The sequence below is a fragment of the Notolepis coatsorum genome, assembly GCF_963971535.1.
Source record: "Notolepis coatsorum genome assembly, chromosome: 13".
In the NCBI taxonomy this organism is placed as follows: domain Eukaryota; kingdom Metazoa; phylum Chordata; class Actinopteri; order Aulopiformes; family Paralepididae; genus Notolepis; species Notolepis coatsorum.
Window position 1 is genome coordinate 87,777,498 of NC_140177.1, and position 24,746 is coordinate 87,802,243.

At 42.3% G+C, this 24,746-nt stretch overlaps 1 protein-coding gene across 1 annotated transcript in view; it reads right to left on the reverse strand.

Annotated features, from left to right (window-relative positions):
• Positions 1-24,497, reverse strand: part of pappa2 (pappalysin 2) — a gene marked incomplete at both ends in the record, with an annotated part of 373,122 nt that extends 348,625 nt beyond the window's left edge. The window contains 4 exon segments of the mRNA XM_084327732.1: positions 1,655-2,253; positions 3,966-4,193; positions 7,195-7,427; positions 23,396-24,497. Coding sequence (XP_084183858.1) covers positions 1,655-2,253; positions 3,966-4,193; positions 7,195-7,427; positions 23,396-24,497 — 2,162 coding nt within the window.
• Between the last annotated feature and the right edge of the window lie 249 nt (positions 24,498-24,746).

Below are 24,746 nucleotides of genomic sequence, written 5' to 3' on the forward strand. Positions count from 1 at the left end.
GCGTTAGCCACGCTTCTAGGCCTCTTTTCTTTTGGAAAGAATGATAAAAAAAATGTAAATAAGAATTTAATATATATATATATATATATATATATATATATATTTTTTTTTTTTTTTACTAAGAGGTTGGCAGTCAACTACGGCTCCTTTCGATCGATTCGTCGACTATTCGACTAATAGGGGTCAGCCCTAGTGCTCCTTTTGCACAAATGACTGCATCAATACAGCTAAATATATAGACTTTTCCACGATATTCTAAATTATTGAGCTGCACCTGTATATAACCATATACGCTAACCATATATTTATTTGGCTATCAAGAGAACAAATAAATATGTCAGCTTTTTTATCACCTATTATCTTCTGGTCATAAACCATAATATGAAGTGGGTTGGGTCAAGGGGACAGAAAATTGCAGCCTTGGTGATATGTTCATTCTTATCATCTCTACTCCATTTTCTTCATTTCCCATAATTGCCATTTAAATGCTGCAAGGTATTAGGGGCAATAATCACGCCAAGATATCTAAAACCTTGACCAGTCTATAGCAAGAACGGACAACTCCCATCAATTGTCGATTGGCTGATCTCCTGCTAACGTCATGGCAATTCCTGATCTTCCCTCGTATTCCTTCCGACTCTGCATCGAGGCTGGGACTGATGAGACTGGATCACTTATGCGTGTTAAAATATAATCCGTAAACAGGGAAACTCTATGCTCAATTTCATTCTTGTTTGTTATTTCTTAAATATTGTTTTTTTCTTATTAACTCCACAGGAGGTTAACATGAACTTATATTATTTTACAAACAAAGGCTGTAATTATTAAGATTTACAGAATGTGTATATAACATCTGTGGAATAAATTCTACCTTGGATGTATAAAAAAGGAAAGCATGTGACTTGATGATGCTCCCTCCGCTTTCTGGTTCCATTTTGGATTCAGAATTAGGTCATAAATAAGAAACTAAAGGCCAAACTATATAGTACCCTATATTTATTTCCAGTCCCATGGTTTGTCTTTGGAGGGGGCTAACCTTGGCTCCATTTTAGATTTTAAGAATTGGGTCTTTGGGAAAACTAGGTAGGTCTTTAGGGCAAGTTTTCATGTGTTCTGTTTGGAAGGCCGACTAAGCCTGTCTGTCAGACTGAATGGATGGCAGCAGGCTCCGAGTGTGGTTGTCTGTCAGACTGAATGGATGGCAGCAGGCTCCGAGTGTGGTTGTCTGTCAGACTGAATGGATGGCAGCAGGCTCCGAGTGTGGTTGTCTGTCAGACTGAATGGATGGCAGCAGGCTCCGAGTGTGGTTGTTTAGTCATATTAAGTGTGTATTTTGGCTACTTAGCCGTCCCTCCTCTCTACACACTCTCCAAAAAATAAAACAGACACAGGGGAAAGAGAGTTACATTTTGTAATTTGAGCAACGTTCTGTCCCTCTAAATTAGTGTGAAGACACAAACCAACAGCCACCTCCCTGTATTGATTGATTACCTATCAATCAATTAATTGATTTCTCAAGTACAGCCAAGGGAGGGGCTTAAAAAAAAATGAAAAAATATCAAATATAATTCTTTTTTTTTTAATGACGTTATTTTCCTGGGAGCGAAAGTGAAACAAAATATATATGGGAGAAAAAAACAGAACAGCATCTGACCTGTCAGGTGATTCGGGGTCGAAGCAGGTCCTGAGAACATCGGTCATTTCTGGATCACAGCAGTCTCCGTCGTCATAGTCATAGTGGATGCTGTTACACTCCATGTTGCACACTCCATCCTGCCTCTTCCAGTTATAACAGGGCCCCAGCCTCAGGCAGTCCCCGCCGTCGTGACCCGTCCGTGGGTGGTCACATTCCGGATCGCACTGGCGGTTGCCAATCTTACCGATCCGGCAGTTGCTGAGGATGAATCGCTGTCTGAGGGAGCTGTTTTGGACCGCGTGGACGCTGAGATCCAGGGTGATATTGTAAGGGCGGAAGGCTTCCACTAACGCCCGGTGTTGGAGCTGGATTTGGGTCTGGGAGACCGTCGGATCGCCCCCGTCATCGTTGGACAGGTTGACGATTCTGTAGCGGACCTGTTTGGGCTCGCGGAGCTGCCAGTGGCTGTTGTAGGCCAGGATGATGTCCGTGTTATCGCAGGGTGTCAGACCACAGGGCGGAGGGAGGAATGGGGAGACGACCTCCCTCTCTGGGACGGGGGTAATGACAATGGATGGGTGGTGGCCTTGCTTATGGGGAGTCCACTGATGTTCCACCTACAGAACAATCAGAATCAACTTCATTTCAACTGTAGTTTATCAATGATGATGATGATGATAATAATAATAATAATAATAATAATAATAATAATAATAATAATAATAATAATAATAATAATAATAATAATAATAATAATAATAATAATAATAATAATAATAATAATAATAATAACCATAATTTTCCTCTTCCTCATCCTCATCCTCATCATCGTCATAATTCAGCTATTCTCTGCACTCTTAACCCCCATATGTATTAAAACTAGGGATGCACCGATCAGACTTTTTCAGTCCCGATACCGATACTTGGGCTTTGGGTATCGGCCAATACCGAGTACTGATCCAATACCCATTGTTCAGTAAACAGTATGCCCCACTGTGTGGAAGAGACTGGGATCATTATTTTGTGCAAGGCAACATCAGGCATGACTTAAAACATTACTTTCCTAACTTAGTGAAACTAAATGTAACAGATTAACACATATATATATATAAATGTACTGAATTGCGATATCAATATTGGATCGGTGCATCCCTAATTAAAACAGGTGGAAATCCTTGCCACCTGTACTGGTGTCATGCCAGCCCACAGATACCAACCGTAAACCCAGAGAGATGGGACCGGCTGGAAGTGGGTTGTAACCCAAAAGCTTCACTATTGAAATGCTATGTTTTCATGTCTCAATAAAAGTTTCATATCAGAGTTATGAGTGTGCAGCTACATCTGTCTAGGTTCAGTGTTGCCAGGAAACATCCATGTGGGGTTTTCCTTGAATTTACCTTGATATCAAACTTTGATTTGATACTATTTTTGGAAAAATGACAACTGAATAATCCACTTCCCTTAGTATTTTATCTTTATTGAGAGACATTAGGAAGGCTGAGAGGGAGACAGATTAGGGGAGACACAGGAGACAGGATTATTTATTGAGGTGTATTTCATATTTATTGAGGTGTATTTCATAAGGGACTGTATCAATTTGACCTGTTGCCCACTACTGCATTCTGTCAGTTTAATTCGCTGGGATATAAGTTCACTGCACTGCAAAGATTGCCAATGACCCTACCCCACACACCAGTAACTTTTTTTATTTTATTTTATTTTATTTCAAAGACTTTCCTCTGGGAGACAGTACAGGTCAGGTCACCTCAACAGCTTCTTACCACCGTCTACATCAGCCTAATCAAACAGCCGTTGCTCTGAATTTACACCAATAATGCAACATTTCTATTAAGCATGACTATGTATAGCCATGTTTGCACCATAGGAAATATGAGGTAACATAACTCAGTACATCTAAACAATTGAACAAGTAGGAAGGGGTGAGACACAGGAGAGAAGGTTCCTTATTGAGACAGTAGGAAGGCTGAGAGGGAGACAAGGTAGGGGAGACACAGGAGAGAAGGTTCCTTATTGAGACAGTAGGAAGGCTGAGAGGGAGACAAGGTAGGGGAGACATAGGAGAGAAGGTTCCTTACTGAGAGTAGGAAGGCTGAGAGGGAGACGGAGTAGAGGAGACAGGAGAGAAGGTTCTTTACTGAGAGAGTAGGAAGGTTGAGAGGGAGACAGAGTTGGGGAGATACAGGAGATAATGTTCTGGCGGGATTTGATACCCTGAATGAATATTCATGAATATTAATAAAGGTGCGGTAATGGTGTCCATACTGCTGCTCTACTATGCAGGTAGGAACTGCTCTCTGTAGATGTTTACCTCAGTGAAGTCCGTCCACAGTGCTAGGACTGGCTGTCTCTTATCGATCTGCAGTGGCCCTTTCAAGAGGTCCTCATGAGAGCGTGTGTGTCCCCACAAAACCACACCCCCCACATGACCTCTGAAGCCGTGTCCGTGTTCTGATTGGTCGCCACCAAGGAGGAGGGTCCTACAGGTCTTCATGAAGGGACTATAGAGATTCCCTGACTGGAGACTGCTCTCTCCCACCTGAGAGAGAGAGAGAGAGAGAGAGAGAGAGAGAGAGAGAGAGAGAGAGAAGAGAAGAGAGAGAGAGAGAGAGAGAGAGAGAGAGAGAGAGAGAGAGAGAGAGAGAGAGAGAGAGAGAGAGAGAGAATTATACTGTATTATAATAGTATTATATTAACTCGTTATTGGCCGCCATGCGTTGAGCACCAGAAACGAGTTAACTCGTTTTTGGGATCGTTATTTCGTTTATTCGCTATATCTATTCATAATTCATAGCTGCAGCCTCTGGTATCCCCTTCAGAGCCTGTCTGAGCTGGCAGATGGTCAACACCACCCTCTACTGCCAGGCGGAGCTATTGCATCTCATTGAAAATGGGCTGTTGTGTTTTAGGAGCCGATCTGAGCCGGGCGGGCGGGGTTTAAATACTCAGGCGAGCCAGTTCTATACAACGATGGCATTGAACAGTAACTCCGCCCGCCCGTCATTATGAAACGGTGGGTAGTGTGGTACAGACCTCCACAAGCATTATTTGGAATTGCGATCAGATATTTGGATTATCTCTTTTGCATTACATCAGATACAAGGTAAGAACATTATATATAAATTTGATCGCTGATCTGACATTTATTTCTACCCCGATCACAGCTATCTGTGTGGACCGTGTATGGCTGTTTACCGTTGGGTAGGAGGAGGGGGGGGGCGAGGATTTTTTTTTCTTCTGTGTTTAGCATGGTTTTATAGTAATATGGGTTAGTATCAATGGGTCTGTGTCTCTAATTACCATTATTGACTCATCAGTCGAGTTCACGAGATCCTCCCTCACTCAACTAAGCTGTGCTGATTCGACGGTTTTGCTGACGTTAATATAGCACTGATTTGCATAACTAACGCCCCCTCTATGGTTGACAGCAACAGCAGAGCAAGTGGAATTATCTTCACTTCCTCAAACAGAGCGAGGCAGACAACGAGCGAGTGAGAGAGAGAGGGAGAGCGAGATAGAGAGGGAGAGAGAGAGGAGCTTCTGTCGGGGAAACAAACCGTGCGTGAGGAAGCAGCAGTAGCACATACTCATTTACACACAACCTGGGCTGGACCTCGCGGGGAAGCAGCAGTAGCACATACTCATTTACTCAAAGTGCTTATGGGCGGAGCCAGGCCAACACAGCCTGAAATCCAAAGTGAGAAATATTTGGCTTTTGAGTACTTGATTAGAAATATAAATCAATGAATTTTTTTTAATAAAAGCGTACAGATGTGTTCAATAGACTCACAGGAATTGTGTAAAGTTGCCCAAATAGTGCTAGGAATAGCAATGCATGTCCCCTTTAAGCACTCGCAAATGTCACAGTCTAAAATTACATCCATTGAATAAAGACCTGGCGATGAATGGGGTATCAGCGCCCCCTGCTGCTGGCGGTCAATGTGTTAACATTCAATGTTTTTTGTTTGTTTGTTTTTTCAAAGAAAGAACAAAAATCGTAATCAATCAATTAAATGAGCATTCCCACACACGTTTTTGAAATTCGCTGGAGCCTTTTAGCTGCATGTGTCCACAAGGAAATTCCAGCAATACCTCAGATTCAACAGATTTTTCACATCACACCAAACCAAACCAAAACCATCCAAACCAAAAACGATTCACATACCTTGGTCCCATCAGAGTGCAAGCTCATATTGTGTCTGGTTTAGCAGAACTAAAACCAAAAGCAGACCAGGTCTCACTTCAAGACAGGGCATCATTGCTCATGCTGTGACCACCGTGTGAGTGACTCACTGTGTGAGTATAAACTGAACTAAACATAGCGAATTCAAACCAAAACTAAACTGAAACAGACTAACTGAACCAAACGTAATAATACCTGACCATACAAGATATTGTTATGTGTTCAATGTAAACTGAACTGAACTTAACTGACCTGAACTGAACTAAAGTAGGGATGCACCGATACCAGATTGGTATCAGAGAATTTATTTCAAACCTGCCCTCTTTTCTTGATCCTACAGTCGCAACTGTTGCAATAGTTGTGATTGGAGGATTGAGAAAAGGGGGCGGTTTGAGATAGGTCAGTTTACTCAATAGTAAAAATCCTAAACAAGAACTCAGAGAGAGAACCCTCCAATCAGTGACGTCACTGGGATGTCAAATCGGGGGGCCGCTCCATAGACGACACCGAATGGGCCTCTGACTTTATGAGGCCATAACATATTTTGTGTGAGGTCTTGTACCAAAATGAGGTTTAGATTCTGGTTCAGACCTTCTAGCAATGCTAGAATATCAACCTCATTTGGGTGTAAGAGCTCATGCAAACATTTTTATCGCCTCATAAAGTCAGAGCCCGCAATCATTGTCAATGGAGCAGCCCCGGGTTTTACAGCCGGTTACATCGCCGATTGGAGGGTACTCTCTCTCTCTAGCTTTAGGAGAGAGCGGTGCGTGTTCACAAATACTGACCTCAACTGACCTATAGGGCACAGCAAGAACATTATGTGAATTATTCAAATGGGTGGCATTCCCCATTTAAATATGTCGGCATGCAGGCTCATCCTGTCCAAAAGACATTCTAAGTTGTAACTTAAAGGGGAACTATCTTATAAATGGCCTTTTTGAGTGTTTAGCATTGTTTCCTAGCTATGTGAACTTATATTAATATGATCTATGTCTCAAAATTCTCATATTGGCGCATTCTTCCAATTCTCCTCTCGCAATATTCACCCTCACTGAACTGAGTCATTTGAAAATGTGCTGATTTGTGATGTCAGAGAGACACCGCTGCATGATAATGTTCAGGCGTGGGCGCCCCGGCGCAGTGGTTTAGGAGCCCAGGCTCAAAACGGCTCGTGATCTTGAGGTAGAAAAATGCTGTTTTTGAGGACTTGATTAGAAATACAAAACAATGAATAAAAAAAATATATATATTACAGAGGTGTTCCATAGACTCACAGGAATTGTGTAAAAGTGCCCAAATAGTGAAAGAAATAGTAAAATAGTTCCCCTTTAATTGAACGAACCAAACCACACACCTTGGCTCCGTCGACATACAGGGTCATGTTGTGGCCGTTGTAAGTGGCCACCAGGTGGGTCCAGACGCTGGCTTGGTATCGCCGGTGGCTGTACACGGTGGTGGATCTAACCGCCCGGTCCGTGCGAAGCCTGAAGAAGAACCGGGCGTCTTTGCGACCCGCAGGCTCCACGGTGCGAATACCCACCGACCACCCTTTCTCACTTAGAGAGTGAGAGCAGTTGTCAAATACACCTGAAGGGAAAGAAGGGGGGGGGGGTCAAAAGTATTTAATATGTAACACCATAATACAATATGCAATGGTAGTTTTGTCGTATTTCTATTTGCTTCAGGGCATTATTCCTTAGACTAAAAGGATAACGTAAGAAACAAAAGTTGAGAATGCTCCTCGAGAAAACACAACAAGCACATGCATAAATCATGTGTTTTATATAAACAAATGTACAAAATAAATTGTTAACTGTAATTACTGTAAACAGAGGGGAAGAGATAGAGATAAGAGAGAGACAGACAGATAGAGGCAGACAGACAGACTGGAGTCATTTTCCTCAGCCTGCCTGTGTACTGGTGTGTAGGGCCCTGATATTTCCAGCTGTTGTGCATGACGCACACACACACACACACACACACACACACACACACACACACACACACACACACACACACACACACACACACACACACACACACACACACACACACACACACACACACACACACACACACACACACACACACACACACACACACACACACACACACACAGAGAGAGTTGCAGTACATCTGCTCTCCAGATGTCTAAGCCTGGGACAGCGAAAGGGTCAGGGAACCCCTTCACCCTCCCTAAGTACTGTACACACAAACACACACACATTTCAGTATGTGCACATGTGCGCGAGTGTACATGTGCATAATGCATGTGTATACATTCATGTGTGCGTGAAAATGTGTGTACAGTATACGCATGCATATGTGTGTGTGTGTGTGTGTGTGTGTGTGTGTGTGTGTGTGTGTGTGTGTGTGTGTGTGTGTGTGTGTGTGTGTGTGTGTGTGTGTGTGTGTGTGTGTGTGTGTGTGTATGTGTGTGTGTGTGTGTGTGTGTTCATGTATACAGTCGGGGGCTAATAGTTGTGGAAGCAAAAGTGGTGCAATTGTAGCAAAATATCCCCAAGGAGGTAAGAGGCCAATTTCATGGTTAAGCGTTTAATTCAGTCAAAGAAAGCCCAGTGGTTAGGATGCCGGAATCTGTGCCAAGTACATTTCTCATACTGCATGATGCCTACTGTACTACACCCTGGAACCATTGGACAGGTACATGAAGACAATATTAGTAGTTATAATCGTAGTATTTAATAAAAGTAGTAGTATTTCTAGTAGTAACAACACGTATAGTTAAAATTATTATTATTATTATTATTATTATTATTATTATTATTAACAGTAATAGTAGCAGTAGTGTTTTACTTGTAATAGTATTATAAGTATGGTTCCAGTATGAAATATGAGTATAATTATTGGTGTTTTTATTAACAGTAGTTAGTTACACTTTAAAAGATGCAATGAACTAACACAGGATATGTTGCCTCTAAATAACCAATGTATTGAAAAATGGAAAACCACACTGAGATGTATTGAAAAAGGGAAAACGTGTTTAAGTTAAGAACATGTGTCAATAGCAGAACATATTTAGCACGTGTCAGCAGCCAGCACTTTATGGCTTGTATTTAATTAGGAACAATGCATTGGTAATTCCAGGTCATTTTAACTCTTTCCGTGCCACTCACGAGATTTCTCGTGTTTTTTTATAGGTGGTTGAAAGCCACTCACGAGATTTCTCGGAATTTTTTATTTTTTATTTTTTTAGCGATCTGAAAAATTATTGCATCACCCGAGCCTACCCGAGTATAGCCGAGCGGCGCCGGCGATCACTGTGGAAAAAAGCGCCCCCTGTTGTCTCCCAGATGACATAAGTGATTTTGGAATGGACTCAATGAAAATGAATGGGGAAAAAAATCCGGTACTCCACATTTTCCAGTCCACTGATCCAGCCGGGGTTACCAGAGTTCATTCTGGAACCTCAGATCCCCGCTGATCATGGAGTTCTACAGTATCGCGTTGGATCCATACACGTATCGATTTTTTCGAATGGTGATCAGGAATTGGAATATACCAGTTGGATACCATCTGATGTCAGGTAAGGACTCTATGTTATCAGTGTTAGGATAATCAGAGTAAGTTTGATGAAGATATAGGCTGTTTTGTGAAATGTCTTCTTTCGGTTTCACTGTAAAAGTCTGAGAGGAAATCAACGAGGCGATTATCCGTGCGCGGCCGTAATGTGCTTGCGTGCACGTATAATATTGATCATCTAGCGTTTATTTGAAAACGATTCATAAAAAGGCAGACGAATATCAACGTTGTGGAATATTCCACTAAAAGACGATTTTCATAGAATGCTCCAGAATGAGCTGTTTTTTATATCAAAACGGGGGCTTTTCTAACTGCTCTGAAACGGAAACGATGCGATAAAAAAACAATCTGCCTTGACAGCACTGACTGGAAAATAGTCTTTGATAATGCGATGGGCAGATTAGACACATAGCCATAATTTAAAACATAGATTAGGCGATATTAACGTTAACATTGGCGCCGATGGTGGCATTCAGCCGGTAAAAAGGAAAACCAGGCGTGGCGCTCAAAGTGTTCATGTCTTTTTATCATCCTTATTGTTGTTATTAGGAGTAGCAGCAAGTATAGTAGTGCTAGCATTAGGAGTAGTAGTAGTAGTAGTAGTAGTAGTAGTAGTAGTAGTAGTAGTAGTAGTAGTAGTAGTAGTAGTAGTAGTAGTAGTAGTAGTAAGAGGAGGAGGAGGAGGAGAAGGAGGAAGAGGCAAATTCGTTTTTCCTAAACTTGGGGGTTGAGGTCAGGGGGTTCCCTTGTAATATAGGCCTGTGAAGCCCATTGAGACATGTGATATAGGGCTATACAAATAAACTTGACTAATAGTAGTATTTTAGTAGTATAATTGGTGTCATTAACATTATTAGCAGTAAGAAAAAATATAATAATAATAATAATAATAATAATAATAATAATAATAATAATAATAATAATAATAATAATAATAATAATAATAATAATAATAATAATAATAATAATAATAATAATAATAATAATAATAATAATAATAATAATAATAATAATAATAATAATAATAATAATAATAATAATAAATAATAATAATAATAAAAAAAAAAAAAAAAAAAAAATAATAATAATAATAATAATAATAATAATAATAATAATAATAATAATAATAATAATAATAATAATAATAATAATAATAATAATAATAATAATAATAATAGTAGAAACATCAAATTCTATTTGCATTTATGAAAACAGAACATAACAACCTTTTATCGTCCCAACTATAGAAAAAGGTTGTGCTTAACTCATTGGACGCCAGTCACGAGTATAGTCGGGTTTTAATCGTTATTTCTTTTATTAGCGATATCCATTCCTTTGTCATCCATCCAGCCATATGTTATTGTTGGGAATGGGTCTGAGCTCGCAAAAGGGCAAATACCGGCCCCTACGCCTTCCAGCTGGTATTGCACTCCACTGGGAATGGTGTAATTTTTTTTCTGGGACGATCCAAGCCGTGCGGGCGTGGTTTAAATAATCAGGCGAGGTAACCTGATTTCAACGATAGATCTGCGAGGCTGCCCCCCCCCCCCCCCTCACATGCAATGCTGTTGAACGTGGCACGGACCTCTGCGCCCAGTACTTCAAATGGCGATCAGATAATTGCATTATTTCTTTTGCATTACATCAGATACAAGGTAAGAACATTATATATAAGTTTGATCGTTGATCTGATATGTATTTCTACCCCGATCGACGCTGTATCTGTGTGTATGTGTGGCTATTTTCCGTTGGGTGCAGGAGGTGGGGGGGGGGGGGGGGGCACGCTATGAGGGCCATTTCATGTATGCACGAGGAAGGACAATAATGATGATCTAGCGTTGATTTCAGGAAGATTCGATAATCAGCCGAAAAATTACAACGTGTTTTGTGTATTCCACTAAAGGGCTATTATCACGTCTTTCTCTGGAATTACTAGAAATCACCAAAACTATACTCGTATTCAAAACGGTATAAAGCGGAAATGTACCGATGAAAAAACAATCCGGTTTGTACATGTTGACTGCAAGCAACTCACTGATAATCGACGAGTGTATTAGACCCATAGCCATAATTTAAAATATATTTTAAGCACTCGCAAATCTCCCAGTCCTCCCATTGATTAAAGCGGTGGCGCTCTAGCGCCCTCTCGCGCACTTAAGCGGTGGCGTCCAATGAGTTAATGTTCGCCTGCTGGTCACAATCTATAAGGTCAACACTAACCATTGACTTCCTCAAACCTTGCAACGTCTAGAAGTAACAATAGAAGTTTGTTTTTCCTCTGTATTTCCCAGAGTCCTTCTCGACACTACAAAGAGATCCATCTGTGCCACAAAATGCCGCCTTCACATGAGGAAATGATGAGAGGAGAAACAGTTCTGTGTGGCGTCAGATCTTTGATCAGGGACAAACCTGATTGGACATAACGGTTCTATCTGCGCTGCTGTAGTGGCTACTTCTAGTCTTGAATTTGTTTGATGCATGTTTTTGTTCGGTCCTGTAACTTTTTTTTGTACGCCACATTCTTAGCTGACCTGGGCAGACTTGGAATGGAGATGTTCATGTGAATGTTTTGACTATATGCAGGGCTTAAAAAATAAATACAAAAATGAAATAATTACCAGGGTAATCGCATTACTAATTTTGACGTATCACCATTACCAGAGATTGTCCCCGTATTTAACACATTTCTTGCGCATAGGTGTATAAAGTGTATGTTTTGGTCGATCTCAGCCTACATTTCACACCGCCATTGATGTTGAAAAGGGTTGGAAATAATGCAATGACCCAAAAAGCTAACTTCATGCTAGCAAGCCTTTCTGTCAATAACTGTGTATATGGTTACCAAACAGTGAATATGATCCGACAGTATGTTTGACAAAAAGGCTGGCTTGCTTGGTTATGGTTAGACATCTCATTGTCTCCAAATCAAGAATTTCTTTCCACATCAAATATGCATGGTAGCTACAGTATATCACTGCCTCAAGCAGTGGTGTAGTCTATGTGATATGCAGGCCAGGTATACGGCATATGCCCACTAGAGCAGCGGTTCTCAACAGGGGTTCCGCGGCACACAGGGGTTCCGCGGAGAGCTGTCAGGGGTTCCGCGAGATGCCTGGCAATGTTCTTTAAAAATATAGAATGACAACAGTCTTATTTTGAAAATCCTATAGCGGGTCTCATTTATGCCCACGCGCAGCTCCAGCTATAATAACTAGGCTCCGAAAGCTAGCAACATTAAGGTCATTATGATACTCTTATTTTGAAAATCCGTGGTGTCGTGACTCATATCCGCTCCAGCACACAGCCAATAGGATGCATCTCAGGCAGGCTGAGCAGTGAGCAGTAGCGTCTCTCAGCTCAGCAGTAGTAGTAGCGTCTGGATCTGGAACGCGGACATTGAAACACAGCAAGGGTAGTGTTTTTGCGACCCAAAACAAATCCCTGCTGTTTTATTCCGCAACGGGTCAAATGCATATAACATGCTTTGCAATCCTTGCCATTCCTTTATGACCACGTTGTGTTTAAGACCGGAATTAATGTCCCGTTACCATAAGCTAACAACAAGCTGTGTGCGTTTGAAAAGATGATGAAGTCAGACTACTATATTATATTGATAGTAAATGTACTGAGGGTGGACAGACAGATTATGTTGATATTTAAACATAAAAAATACAATACATAATAAATGTATCCATGATCATCATGCAACATAAAACAATTGCAGGAACAGTTTGGGAGAGGAAGGTGTTTTAGGTTGCGTGTTCCAAAAAATGTACTTAAAGTTTAAAGCTCAATATATCAAAACGTGGCACTTTATAGTGAACAGGCACTTTATAGTGAATCCAAATTCTTTTTGGATTACAGAAAATTATCTCTAAAGTGCTATCTGTTGCAGCTGCACTGTTTTCCATGAAAATACCATATTTGGATAAGTTTGACCATTTCTAAAAAACTGAAAATCATTATTTAATAAAACACAGAAAAGTATCACCAAGTTACTCTGGATAAAAAAAAACTTTACAGACAACATTGAGACAAAGCTTCCTGACACATCTCCATCCAAACTCTTGGAAGAACTCATTGAAATCTCATCTGATACCACCTGGAGAGCTAGTTTCAGAGTGTGGTGCTGAGTACCAAGTATCTCATGATGCTGCAGTTAAGGTGTTGATACCATTCAGCCCCACATATCTGTGTGAAGCTGGCTTTTCATCCATGACAGCTCTGAAAACAAAATATAGGGCCAAGTTGAGCCTTGATGATGACATGCGTGTTGCCTTGTCAAAGATCTCCCCACGTATTGACCGTATTATTAGCCAGCAGCAGCGGACCTCGCATTGAGCTAGAAATGTCCACTGAGTGAACAAGTGCTTATTTTCTGTATTTATTTATATTTTTTGAGAAATGGTAACTTGGTGATCCTTTTCTGTATTTAAAAAAAATATATGATTTTCTGTTTTTGAGAAATTGTCAAACTTATCCAAATATGCTATTTTTATGGAGAACAGTGCAGCTGCAACAGATAGCACTTTAGTGATCCTTTTCTGTATTTAAAAAAAAATGTTGTCATCAGATTCAGACAACTTTATTGATCCTGCGTGGGGCAATTCATATTTGCAGATTCACCAACAAGCAACAAAGACAAACAAACAACAAAACATCTCAACGACAGCACGGCAAATAAAGAGTCATTGTATCATCATTGTAGCAAAAAAGACAGGACCGGGAAAGTCTTTATCGTATGTAGGGGTGCCCTGGAATATTTTATTGAACACAGGGGTGCCTTGGCAGCAGAAAGGTTGAGAACCCCTGCACTAGAGCACACTAACGTTTTCTGTATACCCACTAGAAGATTTGCTATGATATTGCCATTACTCAAATCTTGTCTAGCATATTGCATTACTTGTTGATCTAATGTAAATGCAGAAAGTAGCTGATATGAACCCCTGAAGCAAAATAAGTAGCAGACATTTAAAAATGTCCCAAAGTGAGCAAGGAGCCGTCTGAGGAATTTGGACTCAGTGAAGCCATGAGGAAGATCCACTATGTTAACAGAACATAACTCAGTGAAGCCATGAGGAAGATCCACTATGTTAACAGAACAGAACTCAGTGAAGCCATGAGGAAGATCCACTATGTTAACAGAACAGAACTCAGTGAAGCCATGAGGAAGATCCACTATGTTAACAGAACAGAACTCAGTGAAGCCATGAGGAAGATACACTATGTTAACAGAACAGAACTCAGTGAAGCCATGAGGAAGATCCACTATGTTAACAGAACAGAACTCAGTGAAGCCATGAGGAAGATACACTATGTTAACAGAACAGAACTCAGTGTAGAGGAGGATCCACTATGTTAACAGAACAGAACTCAGTGAAGAGGAGGATCCACTATGTTAACAGAACAGAACTCAGTGAAGAGGAGGATCCACTAGGTTAACAGTAGAGAACATAATTCAGTGAAGCCAAGAGGAGGATTCACTATAATTAGCCTACTTTCAACACTCTCCTTTTAAGCTTAGAACTGTGTTCCATTGTTGGCATTTATCTCGTATTTTAGAGCATTTCTATTTGATAGTTAATGCGTAGACTGTGCGCTCGTAATGTGCTCGTTTTTTTTACACATCGGTATCGGTCCGATATCAAGATAGGGCCGATATTTAAATAATAATAATTTAAATTAAAAAAATTATTTCTTTTTACATGTTTTGGCCTTAAATAGTTTCAAAATATCAGTAATTTCTGAAAATAAGTTACAAAAGTAAAATAAAAATGTGTTTTGGAAAATAGCTCCTTATTTGATTATCATAAAAAAGTGTTTTCTATACAGAGATATCGACATCGGTAAATATCGGTATCGGCCAGAACAGCAATATTAATATCGGTTATCGGTATCGGCCACAATTTTCACATCGGTGCATCACTAGTTAGAATGCTAAAATATTGGGTTGGGTAAACAATCACTCAAGTCAGTGAAAAGGAATAAATCATCAAGATCTGTAAGATCATGTTGACAGATTTATTGGAAGGTTATATAAAGTCATAGTATGCCCACTACTTCAGACCAGACTACACCACTGGCCTTAAGTACATTCATTGTTGCGAGTTGAATTGCAAGGACGGGATGTACATGGAGAGAAAAAGCCTTGCAGGAATATAGTCTGTCTAAAGAGTGTTAATATCTGAGAGGCAAGGTAGGATGTGATACATCTCTCTATTCAGCCCAATGTGCTCTGGCATGTTACACACATTATGCAATAATTACACACGCAGTATTATTATTTTGGGGCGATTATTAGAGTTAGCAAAGCAGATTGGTATGTGGAGAGGCAATGCATTCCTGTATTTGCATAATCCCTTCATATCATGGCACATTCTGTCCTCGAAATTCAACTCGCAACAATGACTGTACTTCATGGCATGCATATTTAACATGAGAAAAGGTTATTGATTTGGGGATCAAATCAAATCAAATGTATTTATAAGGCCCGACAACACACGTTAATGTCCCCATGGGCCGTACAAGTCTTCTTTAAACAAGTCAAGAACAAAACATAACAATAAGTCAAGAACAGAACAAGAACACCATAAGGTCCAACAAATTTAAAATAAATGCAAATAAATGAATGAGTGCAAACACTCCCAGACATACCCCACGCGAAGGTAAGGAAAAACTCACTAAAACCTAACAATAGGGAAAAATGCTCCACAGGCAGTGTGGAGGAGAGAAACCTTAGAAGGGCCATTCAAGGGGGGATCTCCCTTCTTAGATGTCGGTGATAGTAGTGTTGCAGACTAACAGTTAATATGTCTGCCTAACAAACCAGCCTTTTTGTCAAACATACTGTCAGATCATATTCACTATTTGTTAACCATAGGCAAAGTTATTAACAGAAAAGCTTACTAGCATAAAGTGAGCTTTCTGGGTCATTGTCACTGGCATCAATCAAGTGACAGGTGGTTGTCAAGCAGTTGCTAAGGTAGAGGGACTATAATGAAAGCCAGCCATGAGCAAAGCATGAATAACATATGTATTTATATTTTAATATAGAAAATATGAATAAATGGCACATATTATTTGTCTTTGACAAGTAGCCATGGTATAAGCGGAATAATATACTCTGAGGTGGCCGGTTATCGGAAAGGAATGCACTTCATGGAGGCAAATTACCCTCCGGGGATTCATAAGCGTAATATTAAATGCCCAGGTAGGAAAATGAGAAAATATCCTGCAGCTGAATGGGGAAATAGGCATGCCTGAAAATGGATCAGACGTAACTCTTCACAATGGCGCCAACGCTCAATGGTGGTCATTTACAAAACATTTAGTCATTTAGCTGACGCTTTTATCCAAAGCGACAGTGTTGGAAAGTAATTGCTCGACTTAACATGATGCACTAACAAAACAAACTTTTCAAACAATGTAATCATTCTGCTGGCAGTTTTTATACAGGCCAAATACAATGGCAATCAATAGGAACAGTGTCTGCGTTTTCCCAAAAAGTAGGCACAGCCGTGAAAAAAAGACAAAGTACCCGGATGTGCCAAGAATGACGCATCACTCCTCCCTCATCCCTCCCTTTTTGTTATGTATATTTTGGTTGCTACACTTTGTGGTTTAAATACTCTAGAGCAGCGGTTCTCAAACTACGGGCCGCGACCCAAAGTGGGGTCGTGGGTAGGTGATAGTGGGGTCACGCATTGGCAAGTAAATTTTTTTATAATATGTATTGATAAAATAGTGCTGTAATAAAATATTCTAATAAATATGCATGATCAAGTTAATCAATGTGTGCTTTTATTTTGATATTCCTTAATTCCACATTGAAATTACGCAATATATAAAGTGTGGGGTCACCAACGAAAATAACTAAATACAATGGGGTCGTGGTATAAAACAGTTTGAGAACCCCTGCTCTAGAGACTTCTTTGTTGGTCATAAATAAGGTTATTTTTAATGCACAAACGTGAAAAACTATATTCAGCAAGCTCATTCACATGGTGCCCTTCATGTGAATCCTTCATGTGAACTCGATGGATCTCAAAGGTTATATCCTTCTATAATACCATGTTGTGTACATTAGGGAAGAATGGGAAAAAAGTGCCAAGCTGGCAGTGTCCTTGTGGCTTAGAAACATAGAGATATACCAATGTTAACACGCATTGCAAATGTAAACAAACATGTTGCAGCTTCATACATCATTATATCTCATGTGTAGTCTTTGTCCATGTACTATTACAAGCTCAGTCAATCAATGTCAGAATGAAAACACGTCTTCAAAGCAAATAATTAAGCACAGACTAAACAAAGCACATTCTCGCGAGCACAGGAGGTGTTGATTCTGGATAGAGGCTTTAAATTAAGGTTAAACTAAAATAAATATCAACCAGTCTCAGTGGAGTGAGTGAGTGAGTGAGTGAGTGAGTGAGTGAGTGAGTGAGTGAGTGAGTGAGTCAGTGAGTGAGTGAGTGAGTGAGTGAGTGAGTGAGTGAGTGAGTGAGTGAGTGAGTGAGTGAGTGAGTGAGTGAGTGAGTGAGTGAGTGAGTGAGTGAGTGAGTGAGTGAGTGAGTGAGTGAGTGAGAGAGAGAGAGAGAGAGAGAGAGAGTGAGTGAGTGAGTGAGTGAGTGAGTGTGTGTGTGTGTGTGTGTGTGTGTGTGAGGGAGAGATAGTGTGAGGGAGTGAGTGTGTGAAAGAGAGAAAGGAAGAGAGAAAGAGACTAGTGAATGTGTGTGAGAGGAAGACTGAGAGAGAAAGTGAGTGAGAGCGTGTGAAAGAGAGAAATGGAGATAGTGAGTGAGTGAGTGAGTGAGTGAGTGAGTGAGTGAGTGAGTGAGTGAGTGAGTGAGTGAGTGAGTGAGTGAGTGAGTGAGTGAGTGAGTGAGAGAGAGAGAGAGAGAGAGAGAGAATGAAATACAGGCCTTCACATGGTATGTTATGTAACTCTATACACATGATCTCTGGAGGCTTTCAGGCTTTCGTTTACTAGCCACGGAATTTATAGAAGAAATTTACAGTTTCCTCCTATGTTACAACCTTCAGTATCACTTCCATTCAATACAATTCATGTATCTAAACAGACAAGCGGGGATGAAAGGGATGGCTGGCAGTCCTGGCACCCACTGAACTGAGGCAATACAGTTAATTTGGATCAAACCACTTTATTGAATTGTATAAGCATACTGTATGATGGAAGCTCTTAAAGGAACACACCACCAAAAAAATCTCACACATATGCCAAAACTACAAACTGTCTTTAAATTAAATTGTTTATTAAATTGGTTTGAGAGTTATTGCTATAGGTAGAGTTATAGGTAGAAACTGTAATGTCGTCAAACAGTGACCTTAAGCCCCTCTTGGTATTGCACTTTGTTTACATCTTTTGTTTTGGTATTTTGGGTTGGAGTTGAGTGGGTGGTGGAGGGGAGGGGTTGCTACTGTTGGCCACAGCTCAGGCTCTACCAAGAGAGGTCTGGAGAAATCCACTGTATAATAAGTTACTAAACTCCAACCCACACATGATCAGACCAAAACAAAACAAGTAAACAAAGTACAGTACCAAGCGCAGAACTTTTACCCAGAGGTCGCTGTTTGAACCCCTTTACAGATTGTAACTTTAAAGAGTTGGAATGTGTGATGTCATTATATATATTCCAGGATGTATTGAATAAAGCTCAGTGAAATTATGAAAATTAAAATATATTATGAATGTTATGAATGAGTATATGAATAAATAAATGAATACATACTTCCTGGAATACATGACATCATACATTCCAACTCTTTAACTCAGTAACTATTTTTTTTTTTTAAACTTTGACCAGTCAGCTGGTTCTTTTTAGCGTTTATCGCTTTTTCGTCGCATTCATACTTGGTCAAGTTCGACCGACAGAAGCAGGCTGAAAGGGTTCAGATGGGGGGAAAGACACTCTGGGAAAGGCACGGCTGCCGTCCGGGATTCGAACGCGCTCAGCCCCAGATCCGCGCGAGCGCGGTTGTCCACGGCGCTGAAATAGCACTCGCGGTACGTGGTGAGCTACTGGAGCTCCCCTAACTCAGTAACTCTTAAACGAAAATGTATTTGTACACAACCGTTTGTAGTTTTTGGGATATGTGTGAGAATATGGGCAGATCATCTTCCTCAACATCATCCTCATCACCATCTTCTTCATCACCACCATCATCCTCAATTTACTTGAAACTATTACAGATATTTAATGAGGAGTTAACACGTTTTTTTTTCCTACCAGAAGGGTGATGCGAGATATGACGAGGGAAGGATGATAAGTAGGATGCCTGTCTTTACTGTCATGGGAGGTGCCAGTCATCCCCATTCATCTCTATTCTAATTGCTCCCTGTTTCCACATTTGTGGATTTCTAATGGCCAAGGGACAGACAGACAGACACACGGACAGACAGACAGACAGACAGACAGACAGACAGACAGACAGACAGACAGACAGACAGACAGACATACAGCAGGTAGACGTGCCAGCAAGGACATTCACTTATTCTCCTTGGGTGACACCTTGACACTCAAAGTTTAACCCGTTCACTACCAAAGGGTTAACCCTTTCACTGTGACAATACAGAAGGTTAACAATTTCACTACAGTATATGTCCTGTGTTGCCGGCATGAGAAGCAGCGATGCTAGCGACCAACAAGCCAAATCAAAGATGCACATTTGATTTGATTTGGTAAGAGGGGGCAGTCTTTCTGAGGAGAGGAGTGCATTTTAACAGACTTCTCCAATTCTGTTACAGTGACCCCCCTATACGCTCACTCCTCACGTCTCACCGGTGACCCCCAGCTGGAGAGCAGGACTCACCGTGCCATCTGGGTTACAGCGCCAATGTTACAGGTGTCATTTATGCAGGTGAAGCCTCAACCTAGTTTTTTAACCGTGTGCTTGAAGGCATCAGCACTCAGCCAAATCAAAAACACTCACTTGATTTTAGGTGTCATATATACACTAAATAAATTATTTTAGGTGTCATATACACTAAAGAAATGATTGCACACAGACAGACAGCAGATTGACAGACACAGGTGACAGGGAAGACACGAGACAGACACAAGCAAGCAGAGGAAGGCAGCAGGTTGACAGGCAGCGTCAATACTTTTACCAACTAACTTGCATTTTTCCGCGATCTGATTGGCCACTGACGTTTCTGGTCATGTGACATCTGCGCCAATCGTGTGACGCCTGTTTCTATCACTGGTTAAGCTTAGGCACTCTTTCGAAGTTGGTTAAGGTTAGAGTTTGTCTTAGAGCAGGGCGATAGAACACCAGCCCTGATTCCAAACTCTAACCTTAACCAACTTCGAAAGAGTTGCCTAAGCTTAAGATAGATAAGATATTCCTTTATTGATCCCCTTGGGGAAATTCAGGCATCATAGCAGCATGGGGGGGAGGGGGGGGGGGGGTACAGGTAGTAAAACAACACAGTATACAGGTAGTAAAAAACAACACAGGCAGTGTAAACAATTTGATCAATATGGTCAATATAATTTATTATCTGACTAGCTGAGGAATATTCACATTATTCACAGTGTCACATAAGGTGCAGTATGCATGAGGTAGTGTTATAATTTACTATCTACTGAGGCTACGTTTAGACAAGCGTTTTGTGAACAGAAACCGCAAAAGTAGTCTTGCAGTTTCACTTTTAATTTTGCGTTTAGACGAGCGTTTTGGGGTGGAATTCTCTGTGCAGACGAGGCTGTAACGACGGAGCACCGCTGTCACACGATTGGCGCATATGTCACATGACGTGCTGTGAAGACCCGCCCTACTCTGCCTCTGATTCGCAGACTGTGGATGGGGAATGTGATTGGACCAAAGCAGAGTCACTCACAGACAGTGGGACCACTCACGCCGCGGGACAGATTCTTGTGTATTTAACCCTTTCACTGCCACACGACAGCCGGTTGTGTGATAGTAAAGGGTTAACCTTCTGTCGTGTGGCAGTGAAAGGGTTAAAAGTACTGCTATAACGCTACGTTTAGAACACAGAACGGCGCGGGCCAGTCGAGGCACCTGCTGGCCCTGTAATTGGAATGAGTACACTTTAAATCCTTTAACGAGGATCCATTGGAGGGCAAGTCTGGTGCCAGCAGCCGCGGTAATTCCAGCTCCAATAGCGTATCTTAAAACTGGACTGATTCTTGTGTCTTTAAAAGTACTGCCAATGTAGCCTTCAAGTGATCTCCGTTGATATAGTCAGACATACTTGCTTTGTTTACGTCTCGGCTACTGGCGCATACCTGCTACCTGTGACGTAAGCAGTACGCGCGACCAGAGCCGTGACAACCCTTTCGTCATCGTTTTAACAGATTTATACGGTTTCACAGTTTAGACGAGAGCGCAAAGGTTTTGCGTTTCTAGGAATTCCACCCTGGAAGGTAGTCTCACTTTTTTGCGGTTTCACCCCGTAAAAACGCCGTTTCCGTATAAACGAAAGGCACATCCGAAAAAATATTTTTGCGGATTCACCTGCTAGCGTTTCCGTCTAAACAGGGCCTGAGTATACATTATTCACAGTATCACGTTATCCACTGAAATATGAAATATACATTATTCACAGTATCACAGTATCCACATAGGGTGCAGTAAGCCTAAGGTAGTGTAGGTTGTCCTCCTTGGGTTCCTATAAGTCCCAGGTCAATGTCTGGTAGCAGTCGCTGTCGCTGCCCCCTGTTGTGGAGCCTGGAGGCCGCTAGTCGCTGCCCACTGTTGTGGAGCCTGATGGCCGCTGGTATGAAGGACTGTCCGAGGCGGTTAGTTGAGTGTCGGGGGGGAATGAGTCTGTGGCTGAACGAGCTTCTCATCTTGACTAGCTCGTCGTAACCAGTGATATAACTAGGCGTTAGGTAGTTTGCAGGCTGTTAGAGGCGGAAATAGGCGCAGAAACAGGCGTCACGCGATTGGCGCACATGTCACATGACCAGAAACGTCAGTGGCCAATCAGATCGCAGAACTGGAAGTTTGTTGGTAAAAGTATAGACGCTGACAGGCAAATGGAGAGGCATTCTGGCAGGTGGACAGGTAAGCAGGCAGACAGACAGACAAGGGGTGAGGCAGACAGAAAGAGAAGACAGATAGCCATGCAGATGAATAAAGAGAAGATGAGGAAAAAAACAGAGGGTAAGAGAAAAGTGTATAGTACTGTATGTCTGCTTGTGTGAAAGAAAGAAAAAAAGAGAACACACATTTTCACACTCACTCGCTCTACTCTCTCGTTCTCTCTTCCCTATATCTCTCGTCGTCGTCCCCCCTATCTCTCTATCCTTCTTTCTCTCTCTCTCTCTCTCTCTCCCTCTCTGCCTCCCTCCCCCTATCTCTCCCTCCCTGCCTCCCTCTCTCTCCTCCGCCTCTCTCTCCATCTCCTTCTTTATCTCTCTCTCATTGCCTCCCTCCTCTCTCTCTCTCCTCCGCCCCTCTCTCTATCCGCCTCTCTCTCTTCCGCCTCTCTCTCTTTCTTTCTCCATCTCTCGGCCTCCCTCCTCTCTCTCTCTCTTCCGACCCTCTCTCCTCCGCCCCTCTCTCTCTCTCCGCCTCTCTCTCTCTCTCTCTCTCTCTCCCTCTTTATCTCTCTCATTGCCTCCCTCCTCTCTCTCTCTCTCTCTCCTCCAACCCTCTCTCTCTCTCCTTCTTTATCTCCCTCTCATTGCCTCCCTCCTCTCTCTCTCTCTCTCTCTCTCTCCTCCAACCCTCTCTCTCTCCTTCTTTATCTCCCTCTCATTGCCTCCCTCCTCTCTCTCTCTCTTTCTCCTCCGCCCTTCTCTCTCTCTCCTTCTTTATCTCTCTCATTGCCTCCCTCCTCTCTCTCTCTCTCCTTCGCCCCTCTCTCTCTCATTGCCTCTCTCTCTCATCCGCCCCTCTCTCTCTCTCTCTCTCTCTCTCTCTCTCTCTCTCTCTCTCTCTCTCTCTCTCTCTCTCTCTCTCTCTCTCTCTCTCTCTCTCTCTCTCTATCTCTCTCTCTCTCTCCTCTCTCTCTCTCAACTCACCTGCTATGACTCCTGGGTTGCTCTGCCCTCCCTCCGGCTTCACCCACAGCTCCAGGCTGAACTTTGCCCGGGGCAGGTCAGCTCCCCCTGCCCCAGCGCCCCCCTCCTTCACCCGTAACTGCTCCCGACGTCCGCTGAAATACAGAGCAGACATCCAGGAAGGGGGCACCGGCTCCGCCTTCACTCGGCTCCCCCACGGCGAGGCAGGGCTGGTGGCGCCCATGGCGAGGAGGCTTCCCTCATCCGACATTTCCCCAGATGAATCGTCCTCGTTCTCCAGCTTGGATAAAATCATGTCCCGCTTCCTGGAGTTGGCCAAGTTGTCAGGGAAAGCGTCAACCCAACTCTCATTTTCCTTATCAGCGTCGCTACTAGGTCGGGATGCTTGATCGAGACTGCGGGAGGTTCTTCTGTGGTCGGCGGGGGGGGGGCTCGTTTTGTCAGGCGAGGATAGACGTGGTGCCTGTTGCGGGTCTTTGAGAAAAGCCGGTTCGTTTGGTTGTAGGTCTTTCGAGTGTGATCTACCTTGTTGCATCTGACCGTTATTTGAGCTGTTGTCTCTATTGTCATTTTTTGATCCGTCGTTTGAGTCCCTCTGGTCACTTTCAGAAGAATGGACCAGATCAGTGAAACCATCTGGGTACGCGGCGCTAAGATCAGGGGAACGCTGAGCCGTGTTGGGATGTTCTTGTCCGCTCCCCACAACATCCTCAGGGTCCCCCCCCCATTCCATCTCTTCCCCCCAACGAAAAACCCGATGCGTCCCAAAACGGGGCAACATGTTATTTTCAGATCTGCACTCACCCCCCGAGCAAGCCACAGGTGCGTTTGCTATTCTATATGGCTCCCCTCGGCCCTCGGTGTGCATCCTCGGATGGGCCGCCAGAGGGCGGTGTTGCGGCAGGGACAGAGAGCTGGCTCTGCGGCCGCTGGAGCTCGTGCTGCTGCAAGGTTCACCTGCCAGGCGGCTCAGCTCCTGGTCGGCTCGCCGGGCTATGGTGCGTCTTAACCGGCGAATGGTGTCTGACTTGACGGTGTTTAGCAGCGAAGTGTTAAAGATGAGGACTAGGACGACAGCCAGTAGTCTGATTATTAGTAACATTGTGTTGCTTTGTGTAAGGACGACACACACGGCCACGGGGCTATAGAGAGGAGTTTAGTCTTAATTATAGATAATTTAAGCTATTCTGGAGCGCCTCTTTTTTATATTGATAATTTCCCACTATAGCAGCAACAAGAGAGTTGTGTGGTTATTTGATGGAAATACACCTACTTTTTTCTCTACAGCAAGGGAGGTTGTTTGGATATTTTTGGTGGCCTTTCTTTTTCTTTTTATATATATATTATATTT